The sequence below is a fragment of the Crinia signifera genome, chromosome 7, assembly GCF_055691185.1.
Source record: "Crinia signifera chromosome 7, ASM5569118v1, whole genome shotgun sequence".
NCBI lineage: Eukaryota > Metazoa > Chordata > Amphibia > Anura > Myobatrachidae > Crinia > Crinia signifera.
Window position 1 is genome coordinate 14,193,971 of NC_139223.1, and position 12,791 is coordinate 14,206,761.

General features: G+C 46.9%; 1 protein-coding gene across 1 annotated transcript in view; it reads right to left on the bottom strand.

Annotated features, from left to right (window-relative positions):
* Positions 1–12,791, bottom strand: part of STX1B (syntaxin 1B) — a 73,904-nt gene that overhangs the window by 18,174 nt on the left and 42,939 nt on the right. Inside the window, exon 2 of the mRNA XM_083152363.1 lies at positions 2,625–2,699. Within this exon, the coding sequence (XP_083008489.1) occupies positions 2,625–2,699 (75 nt within the window). The remainder of the gene's footprint in view (positions 1–2,624; positions 2,700–12,791) is intronic.

Consider the following 12,791-nt stretch of genomic DNA (forward strand, 5'->3'; position numbering starts at 1 on the left):
AAGGCTTGGAACGGGAAATGCTCGTTTCCGATTGTGAACCTGAGGTACCATATGGGAATGTGAAGGTATGCGTCCATCACATCCAAGGACGCTAGGAACTCCCCTTGTTCTAGGCCGGCCACAACCAACCTCAGAGACTCCATCCTGAACTTGAACACCCTTAAAAAGGGGTTCAAGGACTTCAGGTTGAGGATGGGTCTCACCGAGTAGTCCGGCTTCGGTACTACGAACAGTGTAGAGTAATACCCCTTGCCCTGTTCTGGAACAGGTATTATAACCGGGGAGTCCTGCAGTTTTTGTACAGCTTGCCTGAGGACCAGCTGATCCCTTGCCGCAGCCGGGAGCCCGGAATGAAATAATCTGTGCGGCGGCAACCTGTCGAACTCCAGCTTGTAGCCGTGCGAAATAAGAACCCTGACCCATGGACTGAGGGAGGAATCCTCCACACCACACCTGGCTGAAAAACAACAGATGTGCCTCCACCACGAGTAAGTCTTGTGGTGGGTGTAGCCCGTCATGCTGAGGGCTTTTGGGACGCTGCACCTGAGCTGCGGTCTGAAGGTGCAGAGGACCCAGACATAGAAGCTATGTGAAGTCTCTAACACTTAATGTGTGCCCAGTAATGCTTAACAAGCAAGTGGGGGAAGGACTCAGAGATATTGGGGAGACCAGCACACCCTTAATCTGAGCTCCCAGACTGAGGAGCTGGTTAGCAGTAACAGATATAAATACCTATATAAGTATGTGCAAGGCTATAAACACTGTAATGAGCGTTTTATAAGCTCAGTTTCACTTGCTGTCTCTGCTGAAGTTCTCTTCTACCCAGTCTGGAGCTGCCAGCCCCGCTGAGGAGTGTCTGCTGCAGTATAATGGCGCCCAAAGCATGCAGAGAGAAGCAGGAAATTGGTGCCAGAGAGCTGTGTCCCCGCTCTGAGTTAAGCCCCGCCCCTTACAATGGTGCTGGTGCTTTTACTAATCTTTATACTGGTGCTGTTGCTATTCCTAGCAAACACATTAACACCTGCCCTGATGGTCCAGAGGCAGTGTAAAGCATCCAGTGTGGGCAGGGGGCTGTGCGTTTCCCATGCAGGGACACCGCCGCTGCTGCCGCCATCATACCGCACATCAACCGGGGTACCCCACTAGAGGGGACCCCGGGTAACACTCACCGCAGACGTCTTCGGACTGAGCCAGGGGTGTGCGGCAAGATGGGGGTGTGAAGTGCTGCAGCGCAATGCCCGCCACGACAATCACCCACACAGGACAGTGGTCCTGCAGCAGGGACAGTTCGGTACCTTGAAAGGCCAGCAACGGTAACCCTCCCCTGGCTTCCCATGAAGCAGGGAGCTGTTTAGTCCAAAACAGGCTCCACATAATAACAAACAAAATTAAATGAAGAAAAACTCTCTTCAGGAGCTCTGTAAGTGCAGCCTCCCCGAGGGCACATTTTTATAAACTGAGGATGTGGAGGAGGAAGTAGAGGGGAGGAGCCAGCACACCCACTGTAAAGAGTTCTATGTGCCCGTCTCCTGCGGAGGACCTCTTCTTCCCCAATGTATTGAGAACCCAGTATACCATATGGATGATAGAGAAACCTGAGATGAAGGATACAGATCACTGACCAAGGAATGTGGATATTAATGGAAAAGTGATCAGGGAATTAGAGCACTTTATTTATTCTCCTTAACTGTAATGACTTTAATTTGTCATCTGTGTGACAATGACACGTGACTTCTACAATGCCCCGCGCGCAAGCATTTACAGAGCCGTCAGCAATGCCGACACCAGGGAAGATCTCTTTTTCTAAGACTCAGGAGCCCAAACAGATCATCCAGCCCCTGTATATCAGTGCCGCGATTCCCTGATCTGCTGGCACGGCCGACCGGATCCGCCGGTAAGGCGCATTAAAGAATCCGGATTTTTAAACATGTTTAATGTTCCAGATTCTCTGACCTAGGTGTCGGGGGATCGGGATATTGCCACAATTTTATTGCTGAAGCATGGGGACCATACCACACCTGATATTCAGGGGGTAGTAATGATACCTTGGGGTTGCCATAAAATAAGCACCGCTGGGGTTCTTTGATGACCACATCGGCCAAATGTAGAAGCCTTGGTGGCTGTGCGTGATACTATCAGAATTTGTACATTAATTTAAAGGGACATGGATGTTATTACATCTAAGTTATTGCCCCTTTAAAAAAATGTCCACGTTGGCTGGCATCCTGCGTCCACATCCGGCGTGTCCGCCAAACTCGTAGGCTATTATATTTGGCCGCATATGGCCAACAAGGTCGAAATGAGTTTTGTATTCTTTTTTGTACTTCTTTAGGCTTTACCATCCACTTGGACTCCAATTGGGAACTTTAAAGTGTGCCGAGCGCTACCTTTTCAGGTGTCAACCATTTGCATGTTGACCTTGCGGAACTTGGGGTCAATTTGGGGTCAACCTAAAAAGTGTCAACCTTTTGACTGTCGCTATTTGAGAAACACTGGGGTAGATCATTCTAGATGTTCTGGATTAAAGAGTCGACAGTGGCTCAATAGGTCAATACCAAAATGTCGGCTTGCACAAGATCGAAGTGTCAGCCTAGAGAAACAGGCTTTGGCCAGTCCCAACTCACCTGCTCAAAGAATTCATCCATAAAATGATCTCGGTCCACGTGGACAATCTCCTCGTCATCATCGCTATCTTTAGCCTGCAGGACAGAGAGGAAGGGAATTAGAAGGGCTTATTCACTGGTGCAAACCGTGCACTACCCACACCTCCAGTCACACAATGGCTTCTGTTGCCTCACTAATGTCAGACAAACTCATCGCAACCATAATGTGCAAAAAAAACCACAAATATTCTTGGTTAATGCTGTAGCTGGGAAGAATACGGTTTAACGCTGGCGCTCTCCGATATAATGCTGTTGATAAATAAAGGCAACCTGCTTTTGCCTGTAATTGCATCTGCGATTTTAGTGACCCAGACTGTGCTCTCATGGTTGCCTGCCCCTCCACCACCATTGCCCCTGCCCAGAGCAGAAAGCGGTGGAAACTTGTGGAAATACATTCATGCTTCTTTCAGACCACAAAACCAGGTATTTTAAAACATTTCTAAAAACAGGTCTGCCAGCTAAAACCCCTTTCACAGTGCAGTGCAGTTTTTGTCCTTAAACGGTATTTCAGTGCAGTTTTTGTCTTTAAACGATATTTCAGTGCAGTTTTTGTCCTTAAACGGTATTTCAGTGCAGTTTTTGTCCCTTTACAACACTGAACCCGTTTTAACCCATAGAAAACAGTGGATGAAAAAAAAAAGGGTAGGACCCTGCTTTATTACCGTTTAGAAATACCAGTTCAATAGAACCGGTAAATTCACTCTGCACCTTTCAGACTGCACAAATTACCGTTTAAAAATGGTAAAAAAATAGCAAAATAACAGGTAAAAAGTGCGGTCTGAAAGGGGCATAAGGGAAGAATTTATTGCTCTAAAGTCGCCTTGGACTTTCTTAGCAAAGGTCTTGTGTTACCAGGATAAACGTCACATTATATTCTAAGACTACTTAATGCTCTATAACATCATTGATATTGTATGTGACCTTGTTATCTATGTAATCTGTTATCATTCAGAGAAGACCCCCCTCTTAGGTGCTGAATTGAAGCCAATATTTGTTTTTTCAAACCCACTATTTAAAGACAATAAAGATAAAAAAAAAAAAAAATTAAATACAAATATATATTGTAAATCATTGGAAAAAAAATAGTTTAATCATTGAGCAACGCTGAACACTTGCGAATAATAATCAGATTACATACACAGGAAGATGTTGTTTCCATGGCCTTTGGTCACACTCAGTGAGAAGCCCGGCCGGGAGCAGGTGATATAAATCAGGTTATTATATGCCTAATATTCTCTCCTCTGTTCACTGCGACTGCGACAAATCTCCCGCAGCTAATACACTGCACGCACGTCGCTTCCACTCCTGATACTAAAATCACCACACCTATTTCCAGGTGGAGGTAATCGGCAACTTACACACACAACACAGCCACGGTCACATGTGCGGCAATTGGTGTGGTGCATGGGTTAGAGTGTAAGGGGAGTATGTGGGCCAAAGGGCCTCAGGTGGATATGTACTGGGCAGGGGGCAGGGGGAGGGGGGTGCTTGAGTTAGGGTGAATGCATGGGCCAGAGGGCCTCAGACAGATATTTCATGGGGGGGGGGGGGCATGTGTTAGGGTATAAGGGGAGTGTGCGGGCCAGAGGGACTCAGGTGGAGATATACTGGGCAGGGGGGTTGCATGGGTTAGGATGTAGGGTGAATGCGTGGGCCAGAGGGCCTCAGACGGATATTTAATGGGGGGAGCATGGGTTAGGGTGTAAGGGGAGTATGTGGGCCAAAGGGCCTCATGTGGACATGTACTGGGCAGGGGGGGGGGGGGGTGCATGGGTTAGGGTGCAGGGTGAATGCGTGGGCCAGAGGGCCTCAGACGGATATTTAATGGGAAGTGTCACTACAAATTTTAGTGCCATTTCATGAAAAGCCACGTTAATTATACTGGCACCAGATTACGAAAAACAACCAAACATAACAGCCTTCTTGTAATTCAGTTAACATTCTGGTTTTGTTAATAGAAGAGCAAAGGTTCCACAAGTGTGGTCATACAAGAACATGCATGGGGTACATATTTTGGTCTCCAAGTGGCATCCATAGAATTAACAAGTATTGATAAAATGGTAAAATTATGGCTGGTTTGTAATGTGAAGGGTTAATGTGACCAGGGCAAAATGGGGGGAGGGGGGGGGGGGATATTTTTAGTAACCATGCTGAAACATCACAGGACACAAACCACAGCCAGACCGACAAGGTCATGCCGGTAGCATGTAACACAAGACGAGACCAAGACAGACGGAGGAGGGACAGCACCGTTTACTGCACAACAACACATTATGAACAATATCACAACAAACACTACACAAGTCACGACAAAGCCACACAAATATGGCTGCCTGCCCAGGGAGCATCAATCACATATGTATTTCAGAGGTGCAAAGTGATGCACAAACCTGAGAATGTTTCTGTATGAGAGACGTGATGACGGTGTATCTGTATGAGAGACGTGATGGCGGTGTATCTGTACAGGAGACGTGATGACGGTGTATCTGTATAAGAAACGTGATGACTGTGTATCTGTACAGGAGACGTGATGACGGTGTATCTGTACAGGAGACGTGATGACGGTGTATCTGTACAGGAGACGTGATGACGATGTATCTGTACAGGAGACGTGATGACTGTGTATCTGTACAGGAGACGTGATGACGGTGTATCTGTACAGGAGACGTGATGACGGTGTATCTGTATGAGAGACGTGATGACGGTGTATCTATATAGGAGACGTGATAACGGTGTATCTGCATAAGATATGTGATAACGGTGTGTCTGTATAAGAGACATGATGACGTTGTATCTGTACAGGAGATGTGATGACGGTGGATCTGTATATGAGACGTGATGAGGGTGTGTCTGTATAAGAGACGTGATGAGGGTGTGTCTGTATAAGAGACGTGATAACGTTGTATCTGTATAAGAGACGTGATGACGGTGTGTCTGTATAAGAGATGCGATGATGTTGGGTCTGTATAAGAGACGCGATGATGGGTTATCTGTATAAGAGACGTGATGACGGTGTATCTGTATGAGACGTGATGACGGTGTATCTGTATAAGAGACGTGATGACGGTGCATCTGTATGCGACGTGATGACGGTGTGCCTGTATAAGAGACGCGATGATGTTGTGTCTGTATAAGAGACGCGATGACGGTTTATCTGTATAAGAGACGTGATGACGGTGTATCTGTATAGGAGACACGATGACGGAGTATCTCTATAAGAGACGTGATGACGGTGTATCTGTATAAGAGACGCGATGACGGTGTATCTGTATAAGAGACGCGATGACGGTGTATCTCTATAAGAGACTCGATGACGGTGTATCTGTATAAGAGACGCGATGACAGTGTATCTGTATAAGAGACGTGATGACGGTGTATCTGTATAGGAGACGCGATGACAGTGTATCTGTATAGGAGACGTGATGACAGTGTATCTGTATAGGAGACGTGATGATGTGTCTGTACAAGAGACGTGATGATGTTGTGTCTGTATAAGAGACGCGATGACGGTGTGCCTGTATAAGAGACGTGATGATGTTGTGTCTGTATAAGAGACGCAATGACGGTTTATCTGTATAAGAGACGCAATGACGGTGTATCTGTATAAGAGATGCAATGATGGTGTATCTGTATAAGAGACGCGATGACAGTGTATCTGTATAAGAGACGTGATGACGGTGTATCTGTATAGGAGACGCGATGACAGTGTATCTGTATAGGAGACGCGATGATGTGTCTGTACAAGAGACGTGATGATGTTGTGTCTGTATAAGAGACGCGATGACGGTGTGCCTGTATAAGAGACGCAATGATGTTGTGTCTGTATAAGAGACGCAATGACGGTTTATCTGTATAAGAGATGCAATGACGGTGTATCTGTATAAGAGATGCGATGACGGTATATCTGTATAAGAGACGCGATGATGGTGTATCTGTATAAGAGACGCGATGACTGTGTATCTGTATAAGAGACGTGATGACGGTGTATCTGTATAGGAGACGCGATGATGGTGTATCTGTATAAGAGACGTGATGACAGTGTGTCTGTATAAGAGACGCGATGACTGTGTATCTGTATAAGATACGCGATGACGGTTTATCTGTATAAGAGATGCGATGACGGTGTATCTGTATAGGAGACACGATGACGGTGTATCTGTATAAGAGACGCGATGACGTTTTATCTGTATAAGAGAGGCGATGACAGTGTATCTGTATAGGAGACGCGATGACGGTGTATCTGTATAGGAGACGCGATGACGGTGTATCTTTATAAGAGACATGATGACGGTGTATCTGTATAAGAGACACGATGACGGTGTATCTGTATAAGAGACACGATGATGGTTTATTTGCACTGAGGAATAAGGGATTGGATACCAGACAGGGACTCTGGGTGTGAGTGAGGAATGTTGCAGTCAGATATTTGAGCACTTACACTGAGTCAGGCTGCATAAGCTGTAATCACAGAGAGCGGCAGGAGGGGAAGGAACAAAGCCAGCACCCGCCGTCTCTGTGGGGGCCCCAGCAATGACATCCTTGCGGACTCCGGCTCATTCACGGCATCCACGTCCCTGCAGCTGACTCACCGCTGCCTGAGCAATCCCACAAACATGTCATGTTCTATCCTGACCACCCCAATCTCAGCCGCCCACCAGTCGTGTAGAGTCTTTTCCATCTCCAAGTGATGGATAGATTCCCCATGTAATTCCCCTTCTCCCGTCTAACCCAGTCCATTCATCAGCAAATAAAGGGGTCTATGTACTAAGCCTGGGGGAGAGATAAATTCCGGTATAAACTCCGGCAAATACTATCAGCTAAGTTCTGCAGTCGTTGCTTATGATGGTGGGTTCTGATGCCGCCATTTATCATGGGTGGGTTCTGATGACATCATTTACAACTGGTGAATTCTGATGTCATCACTGTGGTCATTAGCAGAACACAGAGGCTGTAAACCCCCCTCCGTACTGCTGAGAACCGTATTGGACACTGGAACTGTAACCTATATAAAAGCACTCGTACCGCCATGTAGTCACAGAACCCGTAGATGGCTAATACGACTATGATCCGCAGCATTCTCCTATGTACTGTATAATGAAGAAGAGGTAACACAAAGCCGTGCGACTGCAGTCAGCGGCATAAACAGGCAAATTGCTTCATATATAATTAATAGCACAAAGGAACATGCAACATTTAAAGCGAACCTTTGCCGAACGCGCGGCGGATGGAGCCTGTTAATGGGCTGAAGCAATATAAGCACATCAGATGCTCATGAGGTAGTAATGTCACCATTAACGTGTGACTGACAGGCTGCAGGAGAACATTGTGGCAGCCATTTTGTGGCCTGGACCAAGGAGTAGGCCGAATGTGCACTTTAAAATGTCTGTCGTGCCGGAAACTCCATGTTTAAGAGAATACATACGGATCAATACCGTTAGCCATAAATCGACTGGTGTGAAGCCAGCTTTAAGCTATTTATCAATCTGCAACGATAAGTATAACTTATCACAGAGATAAGATCGCTGCAACTTGTCATCAAAAGGTTTGAGTGATTCTCAGCTACCCTGTCGCGCTAAGGGTTAATGCGCGGCTTCCCCGGCCCAGTCCATGCAGATGCCGGGGAAAAAGATAAAAAATAGATAAAAAAAAAAGTTACAAATTAAAAAATAAAATTTAAGGCATTTTTTAATGAGCTTTCATCCATCACCACCTGACTCGGTGACAATGACATCAAAGCAAGAGCACCGGCTGCACGCGTTACCTAGGCTTCTCCATGCATCACATATAAAGTAACGGTGGCGCGGTTCCCTCTATAGTAAATGACACGGTTTTATCACATTTACCTGCACAAGATATATATATATCATCCCCCCTCTGTTTGATTTGATAGAACAGCCTGGTGCTATGTGGTAGGGGCGTAACTGGCCATAACACGTGAGATTCGAGCGCATCCGATGCTTTGTGGATGCAGATAAAAGACCTTGTTAGGTTCCGCCCAATCAGAGCTGCAGACATATCTGTCCGGCCCGCCGGCTCTGTGACTGCGATGGAGCCTCCCTGCTAAATAATGACTTTCTGGAAGGAAACGTTTCGTGTCATAAATTGCTGAAGGACACTGGACGATCAGACACTCGGGAAGAGCGCCCAGCTACACACAGAGGGGCGGCCTCTGCTCTGATGGTCATTATTAGACTAGTATCGGGTGCAGGTGTGCTCATGTCCCTGGGACCAGAGAGGCCCAAACCACACACCCTGCAACTGTACCGCAGTACCATCTTCCTAAGTGTGAAGTCAAGTAGGTGCCCTGAAATTGGTATGGACATGTCTGCATTGTCTGGAACACTCACCAAAAACGTCGCACCCTCCCCCAACTCTGAATGCCGCCGCTGTCAATCACAGTGCGGTCACACTATGAAAGTCTGCTCATGTAGGACACATCAGAAACCACCCTTTGCAAAACTTGGAGTATTGTTACTCCATAATGCCCAGTACATATTGTGCCACACACCATAATCCCCAGTACATACTGTGCCACACACCATAATGCCCAGAACATATTGTGCCACACACCATAACGCCAGTACATATTGTGTCACACACCATAATGCCCAGTACATATTGTGCCACACACCATAATGCCCAGTACATACTGTGCCACACACCATAATGCTCAGAACATATTGTGCCACACACCATAACGCCAGTACATATTGTGCCACACACCATAATGCCCAGTACATATTGTACCACACATCATAATGCCCAGTACATATTGTGCCATACACCGTAATGCCCAGTACATATTGTGCCACACACCATAACGCCAGTACATATTGTGCCACACACCATAATGCCCAGTACATATTGTACCACACACCATAATGCCCAGTACATACTGTGTCACACACCATAATGCCTAGTACATATTGTGCCACACACCATAATGCCCAGTACATATTGTGCCACACACCATAATGCCCAGTACATATTGTGAAACACAACGTAATGCCCAGTACATATTGTGCCACACACCGTAAATGCCCAGTACATATTGTGCCACACACCGTAAATGCCCAGTACATATTGTGCCACACACTGTAGTGCCCAGTACATACTGTGTCACACACCATAATGGCCAGTATATATATTGTGCCACACACCATAATGCCCAGTACATATTATGTCACACACCATAACGCCCAGTACATATTGTGCCACACACCATAATGCTCAGTACATATTGTGCCACACACCAGAACGCCCAGTACATATTGTGCCACACACCATAATGCCCAGTACATATTATGTCACACACCATAATGCCCAGTACATATTGTGTCACACACCATAATGCTCAGTACGTATTGTGCCACACACCATAATGCCCAGTACATACATACATACTCACCATCCCCATGCGGCATCCTTCTCCTCCTTGCGAGGTCAGTCTGCCCAGGCGGCAGCGTCCGGCTGATATGTGACGCGGTAAGCACGTTCTCTCCTCTGTGGTCGCATCACAACAGAGGGGAAACACAGATCCCTCCATCCCAGCTACAATTAATACAGCGCGCATACCAATCCGGGTGGAGTGCGTCCCAAGGGATGCAGTCCCTGGTGCTCAAAAGCGGGTAAAACACTCACTGTGCCGAGTTTTTGCAATCCATGCTTAGTAATGGATAAAACCTTTTAATCCTGGAATTGGAACCACCAATGTGCATTTCAAATTTATCTATGGTCTATGGCCGATGTCGAATACTTTTGCCATCGATGGGGGAGAACCAGACGGTTTCCCTCCATTGATGACACAGCAAAACCGATGTTTTGCTTTTGTTTCAAAGTGCCGGGACACGGAGCATAGCTGTGCGGCTGCGCAACGTGATGTTAGAGGTCGCGCTGCACAGCCTGGCACCTGCCTGCCCCCCTCCGCAGGCCATGTCTGTCCGTCGAATGTCCCACCCACATCAGTACAAACTCTCGACCGCCTCCCACCCTCTGTGTTGTATCCCTATGCCGCCTGCACATCCTCTACATTTTGTGACACCCCCCGTCCACTACGTCCACCAGTAACGTCATCAGGAGACCAATCTCGGTTTTTCCATCCCGAATCTGGAAACGCTGGATACCGATCATAATAGTATATTATTTACCTTCCTGCTACATTGTTCCCTTAGCGCAGAACTCCAGTAACTCCAAGTGCTCCTTGTTATACATTCCTATTTATTATGGGTAGGGGACCCCTATAACACAGAGGCCGCTATATACCAGGTCCCCTAGCCGGATATGGTTACCGCCACATCCGAATACAAAGCAAGGAAACCCTACTGCACAAGAATTGCCCATTTCGTGTCCCACCGCATTACCTGATCGCTGGGGAATTAAATACAAATATTTTTTCCCTTTTAAGCTTAATTCCAAATATGTATACAGCTGTATATAAGACATTTCCCTGGATGCCTGAGATGGCTGCGATCCTGCGTGACCCCGGTTACCCACGTGCGCTAGAAGACCCAAACGAACCGCTGTTTGTAGATCTGAATATACTTATCTCACATATATTTATCAGGCCTTGTCCTCAGCTGTACACAGGTCCCGTGCTGAGGTGGATGGATGTAGGTTATCCCACCATGGCAAGTGCATTAGGCGATGTAAATATTTCATCAGCCTCCGAAGCCCCCTCTAATGGGCCACATTAACCGGCAGCGGCCGACCGCGTCATGCATGAAGCAGAACAGAATAAGTCTCCGCCGCAACAACACAACTGTCCTGGTGCTCACATGCAATTAGGGAAACTCTACATAGGGCTCATATAATAATAGGGGAAGACCCCGTATAATGCCTGTCGTCACATCGCTCAGCACAGCACAGTATAGGACAGGATAACCTGCTTCTACTGTACATATATATATATATATATATATATATATATATATATACATATATTGTAGGAAGTCAGCAGGAAAAGTGCTTGATGGCAGGTATGTGCCACTAAGGCTGCTGATGCCAGTGGTATAAATCCCAGACAGGGTGGAAATGGGTGGTACGGTCCAGGGTTTTGGTATGCTTGTAGGGATTTGGTACTAGGCCATTCCCATACTACACACCAGGTAATCACCTCCTGAGCTGGGAGTTCAGGTGCAGTTCTAAAGATGATTAAAAGGGGAAGCTGGCTGTGAGCAGGGAGGGGAAGCCAGCTAGAGAGAGCTGGGGCTGCTTGGGTCTGTCTGGGAACTGCCAAAACAGAGACAGGCTTACCTTGGCCAATGCCTGCCTGTTCTGAAGCTAAAAGACCAGAGACTCTGGGTGACATTTAATAGGATGCGATTTTTAGTCATTTTTAAATTCGCCCATTATGGCACTTTTTAAAATCGCATGTTTTGCCGTGAATTTGCATATTTAATGAGGTGCGTATTCCGGGGGAAAAAAGTGTGATAAAGTGCGATAATGGGCGAATTTTAGGCATAAAAATGTGCGAATTTGGGTTTAAAAAAAATAATTAAACAAAAAATGGTGTGGGGGTCCCCCATCCTGAGCAAAACCAGCCCCGGGCTCATTGAGCCGGACCTGGTTCCAAACATATAGGGGACAAAAAGCGTAGGAATCCCCCGTATTTCTGAAACCAGCCCCAGACTCTTGGACCGGTCCTGGTTCCAAAATTACGGGGGGGGGGCAAAAAATCTGGGGGTCCCCCGTATTTGGAAACCAGCACCGGGCTCTAACAGCCCGCGGTGTCATGCCACAGCCGGGGGACACTTTTTACATAAGGTCCCCCGGCCGAAATATGAGCACCGTGGCTGGTCATGGGGTACCTGGAGGAGTGGGGATCCCCCTTCAATAAAGGGATCCCCTCCCTCCAGGCTTCACCCGTCCAGGGCTGAAGCCTGGGGCTGTCACCGGCGTCCGTGGCCAGTGGACGCTGGCCTGATAGGGTTAAATTACACATTCACACTCAATGAGCCCGGGGCTGGTTATAATCAGGAGGGGGGACCCCACGCCATTATTTTTTTTAAAAAACACTTTTACACATTTTGTTTTACACAGGACCATGCACAGACCGCAATGATCTGTGCAGGGTTTTGGCCAATTCGCCTGTCAGAACCTGGTCTACATATGTGGCGATTTTTAGACACA